Source organism: Pogoniulus pusillus, chromosome 39 (assembly GCF_015220805.1).
Source record: "Pogoniulus pusillus isolate bPogPus1 chromosome 39, bPogPus1.pri, whole genome shotgun sequence".
Classification (NCBI taxonomy): Eukaryota; Metazoa; Chordata; class Aves; order Piciformes; family Lybiidae; genus Pogoniulus; species Pogoniulus pusillus.
Genome location: NC_087302.1, coordinates 3,592,244 through 3,611,835, shown reverse-complemented (window position 1 = coordinate 3,611,835; position 19,592 = coordinate 3,592,244). Strand labels below are relative to the sequence as shown.

The window sequence follows — 19,592 nt, the reverse complement described above, 5'->3', positions numbered from 1 at the left end:
CTGGTGACACTGAGCCTGCTGGCTGCCCTGAGCATGGCCATGCTGGTGACACTGAGCCTGCTGGCTGCCCTGAGCATGGCCATGCTGGTGACACTGAGCCTGCTGGCTGCTCTGAGCATGGCCATGCTGGTGACACTGAGCCTGCTGGCTGCCCTGAGCATGGCCATGCTGGTGACAATGAGGCTGCCCTGAGCATGGCCATGCTGGTGACACTGAGGCTGCCCTGAGCATGGCCATGCTGGTGACACTGAGGCTGCCCTGAGCATGGCCATGCTGGTGACACTGAGGCTGCTGGCTGCCCTGAGCATGGCCATGCTGGTGACACTGAGGCTGCCCTGAGCATGGCCATGCTGGTGACACTGAGGCTGTTGGCTGCCCTAAGCCACCTGGACCTGGTCAGATCCCAAAGGCTCCCAGAGAGCAGCTAAGCAGCAGGTCCTGGGCACTAGGTAAACCCTGGGCTGTGTAAGGTGGACACAGACCCAGTCCCCTTGTGCAGCACCAGCAGCTAAAGCTAAGCCTGGAGCAAACCAAGGCCACCTCCAGCCTTTCAAACTAGAGAACGATCACTTGGTGTAAGGAAGGCAATGCCCCAACCTCTGCTGAAGTACTTCCCAGCCTATCCCAGACACTTGGACTTAGCAACACCTGCAGCAAGCTCCCTCTGCAGAGCCTCAGCCCGTGATGAAGCAAAGCTCTGGGATCATAGACTTGCAGAATGGCTCAGGGTGGAAGGGACCTCAGGGAGCATCCACTGCAGCCTCCCCACCATGGGCAGGGATACCTCTCAACCAGACTCAGCTGCTGAAGGCCTCATTTGACCTGGCCTAGGACACCTATGGAGAAGAGGCAGCCACAGCCTCCCTGGGCAGCCTGTGCCAGTCTCTCACCACCCTCCTACTGAAGAACTTCTTGCTCAGCTCCAGTCTAACCCTGCTCTTCCTCAGCTTTAAACCATTTCTCCTTGGCCTGCCTCTCTGTCCTTTTTCCCAGGAAAAGTCTCTCTGCAGCCTTCCTGCAGGATCCTTTCAGCTCTTGGCAAACACTTCTGATGTCCCCCTGGAGCCTTCTCTCCAGGCTGCACACCCCCAGCACCCTCAACCTGTCCTCACAGCAGAGCTGCTCCGACCCTTGGATCACCTCTGTGGCCTCCTCCAGCTTCACTCCAGCAGCTCTGTTTGCTTCTGGGGACACCAGAACTGGGTGAAACACTCGATGTGGGGATCTCACAAGAGCAGAGTCACATTCCCCTCACCAGCCACCTCTCCCTGCCAGGTTGACCACCCGAGGACCATCACTCCTCAGCCAAACTGGTTCTTGTAGTACCCTAAACCACACAAAAGGAAGCTATTCCCCTCCCTGGGAGGTCTCAGTGCCACCAAGGGCAGAAAGAAGGCATCTGAGAGGAAAACCCTGCCCAGAAAGACTCACCCTGAGTGAGCAGCATGACACTTACTGGTTTTCACCTTGAGGGTGTAGGGGTTTTTCTGCTGGATGGTGTGGGTGAAGTGGAAGCGAGCGTTGCAGCTGTAGTCAGTCTGGGCATCCTGCAGAATGACATTGGAGAAGTAGAGGTCCCCATTCTGGCCCTGGGAGACACGTTTGTCCTGCTGGATGGGCTCCATGGCTGCAGAGGAGGAGAGACACTCAGAACAGGTCAGATGCTCCCGTGGGGGGCTGTGGAAAGGAGGAGCCCTGGAGCCGAGCCGCGGCTGGGTGCCTCCAGGCTCTGGACCAGCAGCACCAACCCCAAGCACAGGCAGTTTAAGGAGGTTCCCCCCAACTCACAGCTGCTCATCCAGAAGATGACAGGAGGGGGGAGGCCAGGTGGTGGGTTGCACTGCAGGCTGAGTGGAGCACCTTCGTCCACCTCGATCACATCCACCTTCTCCTTGGGCCACAGGGGAGACTCTGCCAGGAGAAGGACAGGCAGCAGGTGAGGAAGGGAGGGTGCAGAGCCCTTCCCAGGGGGCCTGGCCTGGTTTCAATGGAGCAGCCTCCATGCCAGCTTTGGTTCTATCTGTGCAAGGCTCCCCTAAACCCACGTGGAGAATTTGCCATTCTATTCCATTCTATTTTCTATTCTATGCTATTTTCTGTTTTAGTCTACTTTATTCCATGCTGTTCTAGGCTATTTTCTAGCCTATTCTGCTCTAGTCTAGTCTATTCCATTCTAGACTATTTTCTATTCTATTCTACTCTATTCCATTCTATGCTATGCTATTTTCTATTCTGTTCTACTCTATTCTATTTTCTATACTATTCTATTTTCTATTCCATTCTATGCTATTTTCTATTCTATTCTATTCCATTCTATTTTATGCTATGTTATTTTCTATTCTATTATATTCTATTTTCTATTCCATTCTATGCTGTTTTCTATTCTATTCTATTTTATGCTATGTTGTTTTCTATTCTGTTCTACTCTATTCTATTTTCTATTCTATTCTATTTTCTGTTCCATTCTATGCTATTTTCTATTCTATTCCATTCTATTTTATGCTATGCTATTTTCTATTCTGTTCTACTCTATTCTATTTTCTATTATATTCTATTTTCTATTCTATTCTGTTCTATTCTATTCGATGCTATTTTCTATTCTGTTCTACTCTAGTCTATTCCATCCTATTCTATTCTATGCTATTTTCTATTCTGATCTACTCTATTCTATTTTATATTCTATTCTATTTTCTGTTCCATTCTATGCTATTTTCTATTCCATTCTATTTTATGCTATGCTATTTTCTATTCTGTTCTACTCTATTCTATTTTCTATTATATTCTATTTTCTATTCTATTCTATTTTCTATTCTATTCTATTTTCTATTCTATTCGATGCTATTTTCTATTCTATTCCATTATATTCTATGCTATTTTCTGTTCTGTTCTATCCTGTCCTACTCTATTCTATTTTCTATTACATTCTATTTTCTATTCTATTCTGTTCCATTCTATTCTATTTTCTATTCCATTCTACTCTAGTCTATTCCATTCTATTCTATTCTATGCTATTTGCTATTCTGTTCTACTCCATTCTATTTTCTACTCCATTTTATTTTCTACTCCATTATATTCCATACTATTTTCTATTCCATTCTACTCTATTCTAGTCTATTCCATTCTATTCTCTATTTGATTTTCTATTCTCTTCTATTTCCTATTCTAGTCTATTTTCTATTCTAGTCTATTCCATTCTAGTCTCTATTCTAGTCTCTAGTCTCTATTCTAGTCTCTATTCTAGTCTCTAGTCTCTATTCTAGTCTCTAGTCTCTATTCTAGTCTCTATTCTATTCTCTATTCTATTCTCTATTCTATTCTATTCTCTATTCCATTCTATTCTCTATTCCATCACTAGAAACCCTCATAGAAAGCCCCTCCCCAGCTCATAACTGCTGTCCTCACCTCCCGTAGCTGAGTCCCTTTGCCAACAGCCTCCCCGCAGCCCTCTCCCTGCAGCAGGAGGGCAGCTCTGAGCTGCGCCCGGAGCCTTCCCTTCCGCAGGGGGCACCTCCCAACTCCCTGCCCTGCTCGCAAGACCTCGCAGGGCGCAGGCAGCGCTGCCGTCCCCGGGGCTGCCGCCGGCACTCACTGGAGACCTGGAGGTGGATCTTGCTGGAGAGGGCAGTGCCGTAGTCGTTGCGGGCGAAGCACTGATACTCGCCCTCGTAGTCGTCCGGGCGCCCCCCGCTGTGGAAGTCGATGACCAAAGTCCCCGACCGCCGCCGCATCGACACCCTGGGGTCCTTGGCCACGTTGAAGAACTTCCCATTCCGTGTCCAGGAGAAGCTGCAAGCATGAGGGGGAGAGGTTGGGTTTGGCACCGTGGAAAGCATCTGCCCAGCCACAGCCTTGCCTGTGCTGTGCTGCTCAGGCCACCCCTGGAGTGCTGTGTCCAGTTCTGGGGACCCCCTGGTTTAAGGAAGATGTTGAGGTGCTGGGAGGTGTTTGGAGAAGGGCAGCAAGGCTGGGGAGGGGCCTGGAGCACAGCCCTGTGAGGAGAGGCTGAGGGAGCTGGGGGGGTGCAGCCTGCAGCAGAGGAGGCTCAGGGCAGAGCTCATTGCTGCCTGCAGCTGCCTGCAGGGAGGCTGTAGCCAGGTGGGGTTGGGCTCTGCTGCCAGGCAGCCAGCAACAGAACAAGGGGACAGAGGCTGAAGCTGTGCCAGGGGAGGTCTAGGCTGGATGTGAGGAGGAAGTTGTTGTCAGAGAGAGTGATTGGCACTGGAATGGGCTGCCCAGGGAGGTGGTGGAGTGGCTGTGGCTGGAGGTGTTGCAGCCAAGCCTGGCTGGGGCACTTAGTGCCATGGTGTGGTTGGTTGGGCAGGGCTGGGTGCTAGGTTGGGCTGGCTGAGCTTGGAGCTCTCTGCCAACCTGCCTGATTCTATGCCCAGGGAGGTGATGGAATCCCCATCCTTGGAGGTGAAGAGGAGGCTGCATGAGGCACTTAGTGCCAGGGGTTAGTTCAATAGAAGGTGTTGGATGCTAGGTTGGACTGGATGATCTCAGAGATCTTCTCCAACCTGGGTCACTCTGTGTTTCTGTGCCAGCCAACAGCTGCTGGCAGAGGTGGCACAGCTTGGGCAGAGGGCAGCTCCTCCACAGCCAGCTGTGAAGGAACAGCAGAGCTTCAGTGAGGGAAGGGCTGGAGGTGCACTTACGTGGGAACTGGGTTCCCTTTGGCTTCACATTCAATGAAGATGTCATCCCTTGGGTCGACAATGTAGTCCTTCACAGACTGCTTGGTGATTGTGGGGGGCTGAGGCACTGCAGAGCAAAGGAACAGCCATCAGGAGAGGGTTGTGTGAGGAGGGGGGAATCCCCTCTCTGCCATCCTGCAGCAGATCCTGATGGGATTTCAGCTTCTTCCCCGGGCTGGGTGTGCAATTTGTGTTTTAAAGCCCTCCAGCACCTGAGGTAATCAGTATGAGCAGCTGTGTGGGTCTGCTGCTCATCACCTCTTGGACCACTGGCACTGCTTGGACTCCCTTTTGGTGCCAGCAAGCCCTTTCCCCACTCAGTATCTTGATCTCATTAAGAGATGCCACAGGTCCATCCATCCTCCTGCTACTGCAGGTTGGTTGAACTGGACCAAAAGGCATCCTGGCAGTGCACCTCCAGAAGGGTTGTGGCTGGGACAAGGAGAAAGAGCTGCTGTGAGACCTTTACAAGTAGTGCCAGTGCCAGAAAGGAGCTCATGACCTGCCAGCTTTACCCCAAAAGGGCACAGCAGTGGCACTGAGGACAGAGCCTGCCATACTGCCCATCAGTCCATGGAGCTCATCTTGGCACAGGTGCTCATGACCTGCAAGCTTTACCCCAAAAGGGCACAGCAGTGGCACTGAGGACAGAGCCTGCCATGCTGCCCATCAGTCCATGGAGCTCATCTTGGCACAGGAGCTCATGACCTGCCAGCTTTACCCCAAAAGGGCACAGCAGTGGCACTGAGGACAGAGCCTGCCATGCTGCCCATCAGTCCATGGAACTCATCTTGGCACAGGAGCTCATGCAAGGCAGAGGATTTGCTCTGCCCTGAGATGTGCCCTTAGCAATTAGACCCCCCCTGCAGAAGCAACTTCTGCACCCCACAGAGACACTTTCTGCTGCTAGACCCAGTCCAGGGACAGCATCACAACCAAAGGACTCCTCCCAGGATGCTCCTGCACCTCTCCTACCCATGCAGGAGTGGCTTGTCCTGGCTCTGGCCAGCCCTGGCACTCAAGTGGGTGATGTAGGACACTGTGTGCCCAGGACAGCCATGCCCAGCCCCCCCTGCTGAGGATGAATCCTTCCCCCCTGCTCAGGATGGAGCCCTCATGCCCTGTTCAGACCATGCAGGGGGTGAGGAGCACACTTACATTCACTCTGAATATTTGCTGTTAATCCCCAAGTGCAAGCATGGTGAGGGAAAAGAGAAAAGGTTAATTGAGGAGCAAACTCATCTGGCCTCACCCACACAGGCAGGCAGAGGCACTGAGGAGCCTGCAAACACCACACACAGACCATGGTGCAAGCCAAACCATTTTAGAGTCATCACAGAAGCAGTCAGGGTTGGAAGGGAGCACAAGGAGCAGCCAGTTCCAACCCCCTGCCATGCCCAGGGACACCCTACCCTAGAGCAGGCTGCACACAGCCTCAGCCAGCCTGGCCTCAAACACCTCCAGCCATGGGGCCTCAACCCCCTCCCTGGGCAACCCATTCCAGCCTCTCACCACTCTCCTGCTCAACAACTTCCTCCTCACCTCCAGCCTCACTCTCCCCACCTCCACCTTTGCTCCATTCCCCCCACTCCTGACACTCCCTCACAGCCTCAAAAGTCCCTCCCCAGCTTTCTTGTTGCCCCCTTCAGCTACTGAAGGGTCACAAGAAGCTCACCTGGGAGCCTTTTCCTCTCCAGCCTGCACAGTCTCAACTCTCTCAGTCTCTCCCCACAGCAGAGCAGCTCCATCCCTCTGCTCATCCTCCTGACCCTTCTGAGCTACCTTCTTTGCTGTCCACATGGGAGAAGCTGCTGCTGTGGGGTCCTGCTAGCTGCCAGTTGCTCCTGCAGCAAGGAGGTTTAAGGGCAAAGAACAAAAAGAGAGCAGAGGGTCCTTGGGTGGCCTTTGCTGTGGTCATACCTGCAGGTGCTGGGGGCTCTGTGGGTCCAGGAGGTCACCTGCAGGATTTAGACACGTTCCTCTCTTCCCCATGGCCAAGCTTGCTCTGAGTCCCAGCTGAGCCAGAGGCTAATTTGTGCCTGAGAAAGCTCTGATTGGCTTTTAAAGTGCTGCTCAAAGTCAGCAGAGCTGAGAGCTGGGCAGCTGCTGCAGGCTGCTTGAGCCTTTCTCCAGCAGCTGTCAGCATTTCTCTTACTTCTCCAAGGTCAGGTTCCCCTGAAGGAGCAAAATTGTTCCTTTCCTGATGCAAAGCTCCAGGAGCAGCAGCAGGCAGCTGTGTCCAGAGCCCTTCCCTCCTCCCCACCTGCACTCCCATGCCAGCTGCTTGCATTTCTGGGATGTCAGAGATGCCAACAAAGCCAGACCTGAAGGAACCACCAGAGAACATCCCCACTGCTGGGAGCAAGAGTCCCCCAGGGGGGTTGCAGGACTGACTCTAGGGAAACAAATCTTGGCATTTAGAGTTGTGGAAGAAGCTGGATTTAGATCAGCCACATGGAAGAAATTCATCCCCACGAGGGTGCTGAGGCACTGGAACAGGTTGCCCAGAGAAGCTGTGGATGCTCCAAGCCTAGAAGTGTTCAAAGTGAGGCTGGAGGAGGCTTTGAGCAAGCTGGTCCAGCACAAGACCTCCCTGCCTTGTGTGGCCTGGAACTAGATTATCTTTGAGGCCATTTTTATTCCCCCCAGGTGGTGCCCAGCAACAGGACAAGAGCCAAGGCAGATGCCAAGAGCATCCTGGCTTGAATCAGCAGGAGCAGAGAGCCTGTTTGGGTCCATGCCCTGGGCACTGGTGAGGCTTCACCTCAAGTACTGGGATCAGTTTTGGGCCCCTCATACTAAAAGGACATTGAGGTGCTGGAGTGAGACCAGAAAAGGGCAATGAAACTGGTGAAGGGCCTGGAGAGCAGGGCTGGGGAGGGAGCAGCTGAGTGAATTGAGGGTGTTTGGTTTGGAGCAAAGGAGGTTGAGAGGAGATCTCCATTGCTCTTTACAGCTCCCTGAAAGGAGATTGGGCTGGGGTGGGGACCAGGCTCTTCTTCCAACTGTCAAGTGACAGGACAAAATGAAACAGACTCCAGGGAAGATTTGGGTTGGACAGGAGGAACAATTTCTTCCCCCAAAGGGTTGCTAAGCCCTGGAGCAGGCTGCCCAGGGCAGTGGGGGAGTCTCCATCTCTGGAAGGGGTTTCAGAGCTGTAGAGATGTGATGTTGAGGGCCATGGTTTAGTGGTACCCTGACAGTGCTGGGTTGATGGTTGGACCCTGATGGTCTTAAAGGTCTCTTCCAACTCAGACAATTCTGTTTGTGACAAGAGGTAATGGGCACAAAGTTGAACACAAGAAGTTCCATCTAAGCATGAAGAGGAAGTTCTTCACTTTAAGGGTGGTGGAGCACTGGAACAGGCTGCCCAAAGAGGAGTCTCCATCTCTTGAATCACTCCAAACCCATCTGGGCACCATCCTGTGCAACCTGCTCTGGCTGAGCCTGCTCTGGCTGAGCCTGCTCTGGCAGGGGGGTTGGACTGGATGATCTCCAGAGGTCCTCTTCAAGCCAAATCATTCTGAGATCCTTTGGTCTTTAAGGTCCCTTCCAACCCAAACCCTTCTATGATCCTAATGCTGTGAAATGGAGCAGAGCAAGAACTCCAGTCTGGGTCCCCTTCCTTATGCTTTCAGGTACCAGCAGCATTTATCCCCCTCCCCAGACCAGAGCTTTCTCACCCATTCTCCAACATTTATCCTCCCATATTTCTCCTCTGCCTCCATTTCCCTCCTCCCCATTTCCCTGCTCAGAACCAGGGCTCAGCTGAGGTACCACAGCTCCAGCCAGCACAAGCCAGAGGGTAGAAATCACTGCTAGCAACCTTTCAGCCTGGGTTGAGAGCCCAGCAGAGAGAGCTGAGCTTTATCTCTGGCTGCTCTGCTGTGGATGCTTTCTGTGCCTTGCTCTGTCAGAAGAGATTCCCTGCAGCCACAGGGCTGATTGTTATTAATAGCTGCTCTGGGAGGAAGTTGGGACACAAAGAAATTATGAAACTGGTTTCCAGTCCAGTGGTTGAGCAGCTCACAGTACGAACCCAACCTCCCCTCTAAGGGCATTCAAACAAGTGCTGCATTCCCCAGGTGCTGGTCTGCTACAGCAGGTTGCTCTGAGCCCCCAACCAGCCCTGCCCTGCAAGGGGACATCTCCTACCTCTCTGGGCAACCAGGGCCAGGCTCTCACCACCCTCAGTGCAAAGCAAATTCTCCCTTCTCTCCAGCCTGAATCTTCCTCTGTTTAGTTGCAAACCAGCCCCTTCTTGTCCTTTCCATCCTCTCCTTGTCCTTTCCAGCCTTGTCCTTTCCAGCAGGAGCAGGGCAGTCTTGCCCCTGTGCTCAGCACTGCTCAGGCCACCCCTGGAGTGCTGTGCCCAGTTCTGGGCTCCTCCATTGCAGAGAGATGCTGAGGTGCTGGAAGGTGTTTGGAGAAGGGCAGCAAGGCTGGGGAGGGGCCTGGAGCAGAGCCCTGTGAGGAGAGGCTGAGGGAGCTGGGGGGGTGCAGCCTGCAGCAGAGGAGGCTCAGGGCAGAGCTCATTGCTGCCTGCAGCTGCCTGCAGGGAGGCTGTAGCCAGGTGGGGTTGGGCTCTGCTGCCAGGCAGCCAGCAACAGAACAAGAGGACAGAGGCTGAAGCTGTGCCAGGGCAGGTCTAGGCTGGATGTTAGTAAGAAGCTCTTCCCAGCAAGAGAGATTGGCACTGGAATGGGCTGCCCAGGGAGGTGGTGGAGTCCCCATCCCTGGAGGTGTTTAAAAGGAGGCTGCATGAGGCACTCAGTGCCAGGGGTTAGTGAATTAGAAGGTGTTAGCTGCTAGCTTGGACTTGATGGTCCTAGAGGTCTTTTCCAACCTGGTTCACTCTGTGATTCTGTAATTCCCAACAGGCCCTGCTCAAAAGTCTGTCCCCAGCTCTCTTTAAGGCCAGCAGAAGGTCTCCAGGCTGAACAACCTCTGGAACAACTCAGCCTGGCCTCACAGCAGAGGGGTCTCAGCCCTCCAGTACTTACAATCCAGAGGGACTTCAATGGTGCTGACGAGGTGAAGGCAGAGGGCAAAGGCTGCTGCTGCTGCTGCTGCTGCTGCACAGGGGAGCTGCTGTCTGGACATGACCATCCTGGATGCTTTGGGCAGCTTTAGGACCTCGGTGGCGTCCCTCGAGGTGAGCAGAGCAGCAGCACATGCAGGTGAGTCCTCAGCTACAAAACAAACACAAAGCAGTGGTCACTCAGCCACCTCCTGAGGTCTCTCCAGGTTCCATTTGCATTTTCCACACCCACACCTTTTATTTGGCTCTTAATTAGCCCAGAGGTTAAGTGCAGAACCAAAGGGAGAGCAAAAAGGACAGGACAGGACAGGACAGGACAGGACAGGACAGGACAGGACAGAACAGAACAGGACAGGACAGGACAGGACAGAACAGAACAGGACAGGACAGGACAGGACAGGAAGAAATGGCCTCAGGCTGCACCAGGGGAGGTTTTTTTTGGGACACAAGGAACAATTTCTTCCCCACATGGCTGGTCAAGCCCTAGACCAGGCTGCTTAGGCCAGTGGTGGAGTCCCCATCTCTAGGGAGGGTCTCAAAGCTGTGCAGATGTGGTGCTGAGGGACACAGCTGGCACTGCTGGGTTAAGGGTTGGACTTGGTGATCTTAAAGGTCTTTTCCAACCAAAACCAAGTGATAATTCCATGATTCTGTGAAATGATCCCACCTGTAGACCAAAACCCCCCCTCAAAAAGGCTGCTGTGGTGCAGTGGTGGAGTCCCCATCTCTGGGGAGGGTTTCAAAGCTGTGCAGATGTGGTGCTGAGGGACACAGCTTAGCAGTGACCTGGCAGTGCTGGGTTAAGGGTTGGATTTGATGATCTCAAAGGTCTTTTGGTCTTTTCCAACCAAAACAAAGTGACAATTCCATGATTCTGTGAAAAGATCCCACCTGTAGCCCAAACCCCCCCTCCTCAAAAAGGCTGCTGTGGTGCAAGGGTTGCATTCTGGCTGAGCTGCAGCTCTTGCTAACAGCTATACCCAGGCACCAGCCATGCCCACAGCTCTCTTGGCTAAGAATAGAGACAAGACCAGGGCAGCAAAGAGTGGAAAATCCCCAGCTCTGGTTCTCACTGCTCTGGCTTGATGGCTTCTACCCAGGTGGGATGGCACCAGGCAGGGGAGCAGCATGGAGATGCCATTTGGCAGGCAAAGAGAGTTCCTCTCCATGAAACATAAATCAGCCACTGCAGCCCTGGGGGCTGCCACCCCTACAGCTGCTCCCCAGCCTGGGATGAAGGCAGAGCAGGAGGGAGGGAAGGGACACACACACACACACATACCCCCCCAACACACCAGACAAAACCTGGTGGGCACAGGGCTGCCAGGGGCTGGGGGAACACAGGGAATGCTGCTGGGAGCCAGCGTGGAGCAGATGCCACAGGAAATAAAGAGCCCTGACACATGGGCTGGGAAGCTCTGCTGAACCCCAGGCAGGCTCAAACCCAGCACCAGGCAGAACCCCTGAGTCCCAGCGTGGTGGCAGTTGGAAGGCATCTCTGGAGATCATCCAGACCTGCCCCACTGCTCAAGCAGGGCACCCACAGCAGCTTGCCCAGGAGCACAGTGGGCAGGGGGGCTTGGAAGCTCTGCAGAGAAGGAGACTCCACAACCTCTCTAGGCAGCCTGCTGCAGGTTTCCAGCAGCCTCACACCACACAAGTTTCTCCTCCTGTTCAGATGGCACCTCCTGGGCTCCACTTTGTACCTACTACTGGGCAGCACTGACAAGAGCCCAGCCCCAGCCTCTTGCCCTCCAGCCTTTAGCTCTTGGTGAGCATTGCTCAGATCCCCTCTAGGGCTGCTCTTCTGCAGGCTCTCAGCCCCAGGGCTCTCAGCCTTTGCTCCTTGCAGAGCTGCTCCAGGCCTTCAGCACCCTCACAACAAAGAATTCTCTCCTCCTGGTCAGATGGAACCTCCTGGCTTCCAGTTTGTGCCCACTGCCCCTTGCCCTGTCCCTGGGCACCACTGGCAAGAGTCTGGCCCCAGTCTCTTGCCCCCCAGCCTCTAGCTCTTGCTGAGCATTGCTCAGATCCCCTCTGGGGCTGCTCTTCTCCAGGCTCTCAGCCTTTGCTCCTCCCAGAGCTGCTCCTGGCCCCTCAGCATCTCTGCAGCCTCCCCTGGACTCTCTCCTGTAGCTCCCTGCTCCTCTCTTGAACCGAGGAGCCAGAACTGGGCACAATACTCCAGCTGTGGCCTCAGCAGGGCAGAGCAGAGGGGAAGGAGACCTTCCCTTGCCCTGCTGCTCACATTGCTCTTCATGCACCCCAGAACGAGTGAGACATCTCCTAATGACACTTTCTCCATTGCTGTGATGTGGAACAAGATTTGCTTCGTGGTTTCTCCCCCACTGCTCAGCCTGGCTCTGATCAGGCACTCCAGGTCCTCTCCTCCAGGGCACAACCCAAAGGAACTCAGCATCCAGCATCTCCCAGTTCCACCAGTAACAGATGAAGGGGCTGGGAGTGGAGCACTGCTTGCATCTTTGGCATTCTTCTCCTTCTCCTTTTCCTTTCCTTTTCCTTTTCCTTTTCCTTTTCCTTTCCCTCTTCTATTCATCTTCATTCTTATTTTTCATTTCCTTTTTCTTTTCCTTTTCCTTCTTCTTTTCCTTTTTCTTTTTCCTTTCCCTTCTTTTCCTTTTCCTTCTTCTTTTCCTTTTTCTTTTTCCTTTCCCTTCTTTTCCTTTTCCTTCTTCTTTTCCTTTTTCTTTTTCCTTTCCCTTTTCCTTCTTATTTTCCTTTTTCTTTTTCCTTTTCATTTTCATTTTCCCCTTTCCTTCTTTTTCTTTTTCCTTTCCTTTTCCTTCTTCTGTTTCCTTTCTCTTATCTTCTTATTTTCCTTTTCCTTTTTCCTTTCATTTTCCCTCTTCTTTTCCTCTTCCTTCTTATTTTCCTTTTCCTTTACTTTTCCTTTTTCTTTTCCTTCTTACTTTCCTTTTTCTTTTTCCTTTTCCTTTTAATTTTTCCTTTTCCTTCTTCTTTTTCCTTTCCTTTTCCTTTTTCCTTTCCTTTTTTCTTTTTCCTTTCCTTTTCCTTCTCCTTTTCCTTTCCCTTCTTATTTTCTTTTTCCTTTCCCTTTTTATTTTTCCTTTCCTTTTCCTTCTTTTTCTTTTATTCCTTTCCCTTTCCCTTTTTCCTTTTCCTTTCATTTTCCTTCTTCTTTTCCCTTTTCTTCTTATTTTTTCCCTTCATCTTTTCTTTTTCTTCTTTTTGTTTTCCTTTTCCTTCTTCTTTTCCTTTTTCTTCTTATTTTTTCCTTCATCTTTTCTTTTTCTTCTTTTTCCTTTCATTTTCCTTCTTCTTTTCCTTTCCCTTCTTATTTTCTTTTTCCTTTCCTTTTTCCTTCTTCCTTTCCCTTTTTCTTTTTCCTTTCCCTTTTTCTTTTTCCTTTCCCTTTCCTTCTTCTTTTCCTTTTCCTTCTTTTTCTTTTATTCCTTTTCCTTTCCCTTTTTCTTTTTCCTTTCATTTTCCTTCTTCTTTTCCTTTTTCTTCTTATTTTCTTTTCCCTTCATCTTTTCTTTTTCTTCTTTTTCTTTTCTTTTTCCTTCTCCTTTTTCTTTTTTTCTTTTCCCTTTTCTTTTTGCTGCTCCTGAGGATTTTCCAACCCAGCTGTTCCAACACAACCAGCTGAAGGACACAATAATTATAGGGCTGGGCCAGTAATTAAAGTCATGTCCAGGACTCTGCAGCCCTGTGATCAGGTCATGCTGAACAAAGCTTTTCCAATTGCTCCTTTGCCTTCCTGTCCAAGGGGAGACCTCAGCTTGATCTGTAGCCTTCATTTGAGCTGCTTGGCAGCATTTTTTATTCCAAGGGCTTTGTTTCTCCACTTCCAGCTTCGAATGAGTAATAGATCAGCTGCTTTTATGCCTTCCTGTTAACTAAGCACAAGCCTGACTTGTGAGCTGAACCAACCAATGCTGCAGCCACAGATTTAAGTGAGGTTGAAGGTTTCTACTGTCCTTGCTCTGCTCACACACTGATGCTCCCCAGCCCCATCCCACCTGGAGTGCTGTGTACAATTCTGGAGCCCCCAAAACAAGCAGGACATGGAAGTGTTTGAGCCAGTCCAGAGGAGGCCACCAAGATGCTCAGAGGGCATCCTCCTGGCTTCTACTTTGTCCCCACTGCTCCTTGTCCTGTCACTGGGCACCACTGGCTAGAGTCTGGCAGCCTGCTGTGGGTCAGCATCTCCTGCACTGGGACTGCACATCAGGAAAAGGGAAATGTGAAGATAATTTTTGGAGCTGCAAAATGCAGCAGCAAGGACCTGGTGGCTGTGCACTGAAATCATGAACTGAGCTCTAGGGGAAGGAGAGCCACAAAGGTGCTGAGAGGGCTGCAGCAGCTCTGCTCTGAGCACAGGCTGAGAGAGTTGGGGCTGTGCAGCCTGGAGAAGAGAAGGCTTGGAGGAGACCTTGGAGTGGCCTTGCAGGATCTGAAGGGGGCTGCAGGAGGGATGGGGAGGGACAACTGACAAGGGCTTGGAATGAGAAGATGAGGAGGAATGGGTTTGAAGTGGCAGAGGGGAGATTGAAAGTGGATGTTAGGCAGAAGTTGTTTGCAGTGAGGGTGGCGAGAGACTGGCACAGGTTGCCCAGGGAGGCTGTGGAGCACAGAAGCACAGAATGAGATCTTTGATCACATTCTGTGCTTCTGTGCTCCACAGCCTCCCTGGAGGTGCTCAGGACCAGCTTGGATGAGGCCTTGATCAACCTGTTCTAGTGGGAGGTGTCCCTGCCTATGGCTTGGATCTGGCTGAGCTTTGAGCTCCCTTCCAACCTAAACCATTCTATGATTCTATGACCCAAGAGCTTCCCAGTGCTGATGGACCAGGCAGAAGAGTCTCTATGGCCACACATCCATGCTGAGCAGCACCAAACAGGAGCAAATATTAAAAGCCAGGACAGAGGAGACAGAAAATTCTTCCTTGCCTCTACGAGAGCCAACTCTGACCTCCTGCAGGGCCCCTTTGTCTCAGGGTATCTGTGGGTGCAACTCAGCCAGCATCAGGAACAAGCCACAGCTGTGCCTGGGTGTGTAGGTGGGTCTAGGACAGGCAGTGCTGTGAGGAACACAGCTCACATTGTCAGGGCTGCTCCTAGCCCAGGGACAGGGACATCTGCAGCACAGAACTGGAGCTGCCTTAGGGACACAGAGCCACAGAAGCATGGCATGGTTTGGACGTTTAAACCTAATCCAGTCCAGCCCCAGCAATGATATCTGCAGCTTAGAATCATGGAATCATAGAATCAAGCAGGTTGGAAGAGAGCTCCAAGCTCAGCCAGCCCAACCTAGCACCCAGCCCTGCCCAACCAACCAGACCATGGCACTAAGTGCCCCAGCCAGGCTTGGCTTCAACACCTCCAGAACTCCAGGTGGGGTCTGAGGAGAGCAGAGCCAAGGGGCAGAATCCCCTCCCCTTGCCCTGCTGCCCACACTGCTCTTGCTGCAGCCCAGCACAGGGTTGTGTCTGGGCTGCACTCACCCTGCAGGCTCCTGTTGAGCTTTGCATCAGCCCAGACCCCCAGGTCATCATCTGATTACTCCCCTGATCCTTCTGGACACAGAATATCCAAGTCAAGATGCTGGTGGCCTTGTTGGCCACCTGGGTACATGCTGGTGCCTATTTAGCCAGCTGCTGCCCAACACCTCCAGGTCTTTCTCTCCCAGGCAGCTTTCCAACCCACCCTGCCCCAGTCCCACTGCCCTTTCATCCTACCCTGGTGCAGAACCCAAGGACTTGCCCTTAGGTGCATAAATATGACTGAGGCTGGGCTGAACTTCATTTCCTTCTCAACAGCTTAATGAAATGAGACCTTCTGGCATGGTGATGGAAACAAATCCCTTCCCTGGAGCCCAACTCCCCCAAAGTGACCGTGGGGCATGAACCCTGCGAGGCAGGCGGCGGAGCTGGGGAGGGTGGAGCAGAGCAGAGACAGATGCAGTAAGGGTGGGGGGAAGGCAAAAAAAAAGGGAAGAGCTGCTTGGAGTTAAACAAAATTAAATCATTCCACAATGAAGGATTGTTTTTAATCAGCTCATTAGGTCCAGCAGGATGCTTTCAGCAGCAATTAGGCATTTATCCTTATTTACGGCTGTGCAAGGAGCAGTAAACCTCCAGCAGCTACTGCTCCCAAGAAGATTCCTACAGCAGCACTTAATGTGCTTCAGATACTTAATTAATAGTGATTGAACAGCAGAGAGCAACCTTTTCACCAAGAGAAATCCCTTTTAGTTTCCTACAGTGCAAAATAGTGAGACCTCCACCTCAAGTACTGCCTCCGGTTCTGGTGTCCCCAGCAGAATCAGAGCATCACAGAATCAGGCAGGTTGGAAGAGAGCTCCAAGCTCAGCCAGCCCAGCCTAGCACCCAGCCCTGCCCAACCAACCACACCATGGCACTAAGTGCCCCAGCCAGGCTTGGCTGCAACACCTCCAGCCACAGCCACTCCACCACCTCCCTGGGCAGCCCATTCCAGTGCCAGTCACTCTCTCTGTGACTTTTCATAAGGGTGTCATGAAGAAGGAAAGAAATGGTCCCAAAGAAGCCAAGAAGTGATCACAAACAGGAGGCAGCAGTGCCCAGGTGGGCAGCAGAGCCAATGGCAGCCTGGGCTGGCTCAGGAGCAGTGTGGGCAGCAGGACAAGGGAGGTTCTTGTGCCCCTGTGCTCAGCACTGCTCAGGCCACCCCTGCAGTGCTGTGTCCAGTTCTGGGCTCCTCCATTGCAGAGAGATGTTGAGGTGCTGGAAGGTGTTTGGAGAAGGGCAGCAAGGCTGGGGAGGGGCCTGGAGCACAGCCCTATGAGGAGAGGCTGAGGGAGCTGGGGGGTGCAGCCTGCAGCAGAGGAGGCTCAGGGCAGAGCTCATTGCTGCCTGCAGCTGCCTGCAGGGAGGCTGTGGCCAGGTGGGGTTGGGCTCTGCTGCCAGGCAGCCAGGGCCAGAAGAAGGGGACAGAGGCTGAAGCTGTGCCAGAGCAGGTTGAGGCTGGATGTTGTTAGGAAGTTGTTGTCAGAGAGAGTGATTGGCACTGGAATGGGCTGCCCAGGGAGGTGGTGGAGTGGCTGTGGCTGGAGGTGTTGAAGCCAAGCCTGGCTGGGGCACTTAGTGCCATGGTGTGGTTGGTTGGGCAGGGCTGGGTGCTAGGTTGGGCTGGCTGAGCTTGGAGCTTTCTTCCAGCCTGCTTGATTCTCTGATTCTATGATCTGGCCATTTCCACCTCTAGGTGGCCATTTCCACTGTGCCCTTTCCTAGGGAGGGCAGAGCTTCCCCCTTGCCTCTGTTGTGCAGGAGAGAGAAGCTCTTTGTGTCTGTCCCTGAGGTTGGGTCCAGCTTTCACAATTGTTCTGTGGAACAAAGTGGCAGAGCAAACAGCAGCAAATTCATTTGCATCCTGCCTTCTCCCCCTGAAAAGACAAACCAGTCCCATCCAGACAGCAAATGCCCCAGCCCTAGGTGCCCTCTGGTCAGAGGCAGGAGTAAAGCAAGGCTTGAGATGGGAAGCAGGTCCTGGGCTCAGACCACTGATGGCTCTGTCTATGGATGGGTTTGGTTGGGAATGACTTCTAAGACTGAGTCCAACCATCAACTTAAGACCATTAAACTATGTCAGGTCATTTCCTCTCCTTCTATCACCTGATACTAAGGAGAAGAGACCAATCCTCACTCCAGCCTCTTGTAGTCAGCAATGAAGTCTCCCCTCAGGCTCCTCTTCTCCACACTATCCACCCCTCAGCTGCTCCTCCCCAGCCCTGCTCTCCAGACCCTTCCCCAGCTTTGTTACCCTTCTAATCATTTTCTACACCTGCTCTAATCCCACAGGACCTTCCAGGCACAGCTTTGCCCCTGTCCTCTGAACAAAAAGGACCTCTCCCTTCACAGCAGAAAGCTACTTTCAACTCCATCCCTGCCAAGCCTCCATAACTGAGCCCAGGCAGCCTCACTGGCTTGGAATATTTCTCTGTGTGCTCCTCCTGTTGAGTTTCCAGCACAGCTCTGAGGAGGACATCTCCAAGGAGCACAGGCACAGGCAGTTTCTCACAGCCTTGTCTCACTCCTCCCTGGGATTTTTGCCATCTGCTGCATTTTCCTTTCACCCTCCTGGCTTGCACAGGGCTGAGCTTTGGAGCCCAAGGCCTGCAGGCTGGCTGTGCTTTAAAGGAAGCTCAAGAAACAAACAAGCCTTGAGAGAAGGACAGCAGCAGGTTGGCTTCCCAAAGTCACCCACCACCAGCACATGCCAGCAGGACACAGCAGCATCCCTCTGGCTCCACACAGGGCAACGTGTGGGAAGGAAGAATTCATCAGTCCTCTGCATTTCAGAGCTGCTGCTGCTGCTGCTGCTGGCACCAAAGAGATCTGCACTCCAGCTCGTTGCTGAGCTACCAGCCACAGCTCAACCCTTCCTCACAGAATCCCAGCATGGTGGGACTGGAAGGGACCTCTGGAGATCAGCCAGTCCAACCTCCAGGCTCAAGCAGGGCATCCACAGCAGCTTGCCCAGGAGCACAATGGCCAGAGGGGCTCAGAAGCTCTCCAGAGGAGACTTCACAAGCTCTTTGTTTTCCCCCCAGAACTGAAGCTGGGATAGACCTCTGAGATCATCAAGTCCAGCCTAGCACCACCACATCGACCAGACCACATCCACAGTGCTGCCTATGCAAGGTGTTCCAGGCCTCCAGCACCCTCACACCAGAGGAGTTTCTCCTCCTGTTGAGATGGAACCTTCTGGATTCCACTTCGTCCCCAGTGCCCCTTCTGCTGTCCCTGGGCACCACTGGCAATAGCCTGGGGCCACTCTCTTGCTCCCCACCCTTTATCTCTTGCTGAGCACTGCTCAGAGCCCCTCTGGGGCTGCTCCTCTCCAGGCTCAACAGCCTCAGGGCTCTCAGCCTTTGCTCCTGCTACACTCTCCAGTTGGGACCAGCTGCATCCAGGCTCCAGTTCTGGGAATACTCAGGGCATGCAGGAGGAAGGGAATTGCTGCTGTGTCTGCTTTCAGAGCCAGGCTGCACTCTGCAGGCTCTGAGTGCTGCCAGTGGGTTTGTTTTCAGGAGGCAACTGGGCCAATGGGGTCCTGAGGTGTATTAGGAGGAGTGTGGCCAGCAGATCCAGGGAGGTTCTCCTCTCTCTCTGCTCTGCCCTGCTGAGACCTCATCTTCAATACTGTGCTCAGTTTTGGGCTCCCCAGTTTCAGAGGGACAGGGATCTGCTGGAAAGGGTCCAGCAGAGGGCTAGGAGGATGATGAGGGGAGTGGAGGGCATGGCTGATGAGGAGAGACTGAGGGCTCTGGGGCTGCTTAGTCTGGAGAAGAGAACACTCAGAGGGGATTGGATCAATGTCTGTAACTCTCTGAGGGCTGGGGGTCAGGAGGGGGGGACAGGCTCTGCTCACTGCTCCCTGGCACAGGACAAGCAGCAGTGGATGGAAGCTGCAGCACAGGAGGTTGCAGCTCAACTCAAGGGGCAACTTTTTGACTGGAAGGGTCCCAGAGCCCTGGCACAGACTGCCCAGAGAGGCTGTGGAGTCTCCTTGTGTGGAGCCTTTCCAGGCCTGTCTGGAAATCTGATTCTATGATCCCTGGAGGTGTTTAGGACCAGGCTGGATGAGGCTCTGGCCTTCCAAGACCTGTCTGGATGTGTTGCTGTGTGCCCTGAGCTGGATTGTGTGGTCCTGCTGTGGCAGGGGGGTTGGACTGGATGATCTCCTTGGGTCCCTTCCAACCCCTAACATCCTCTGATCCTCTGAACTCACTCCCTCAGAGGGCTGAGAGCACAGGCAGCTCCAGGACAGGCTTTTAATCTGGCACAGACATATCTCAGCATCACATAAATGTGAATTAATTTATCATCCTGT

General features: G+C 52.7%; 1 protein-coding gene across 23 annotated transcripts in view; it reads right to left on the bottom strand.

The window, feature by feature from the left end:
- The window catches only part of NFASC (neurofascin), a 157,281-nt gene that overhangs the window by 84,873 nt on the left and 52,816 nt on the right, over window positions 1-19,592 (bottom strand). For 16 of the 23 annotated variants that reach the window (XR_010308811.1, XM_064173663.1, XM_064173671.1 and 13 more), the window contains exons 2-7: window positions 9,698-9,886; window positions 5,853-5,870; window positions 4,656-4,761; window positions 3,590-3,786; window positions 1,789-1,911; window positions 1,457-1,627 (exon numbers count right to left, since the gene is read on the bottom strand). Coding sequence is in view for 22 of the 23 variants with exons in the window: in XM_064173663.1 (XP_064029733.1) it covers window positions 1,457-1,627; window positions 1,789-1,911; window positions 3,590-3,786; window positions 4,656-4,761; window positions 5,853-5,870; window positions 9,698-9,803 (721 nt within the window). In the remaining variant the exon portion in view is untranslated. Of the gene's footprint in view, window positions 1-1,456; window positions 1,628-1,788; window positions 1,912-3,589; window positions 3,787-4,655; window positions 4,762-5,852; window positions 5,871-6,614; window positions 6,690-9,697; window positions 9,887-19,592 lie in introns of those variants that run through there. The other 7 variants (XM_064173666.1, XM_064173678.1, XM_064173679.1 and 4 more) reach the window with 2 other exon arrangements.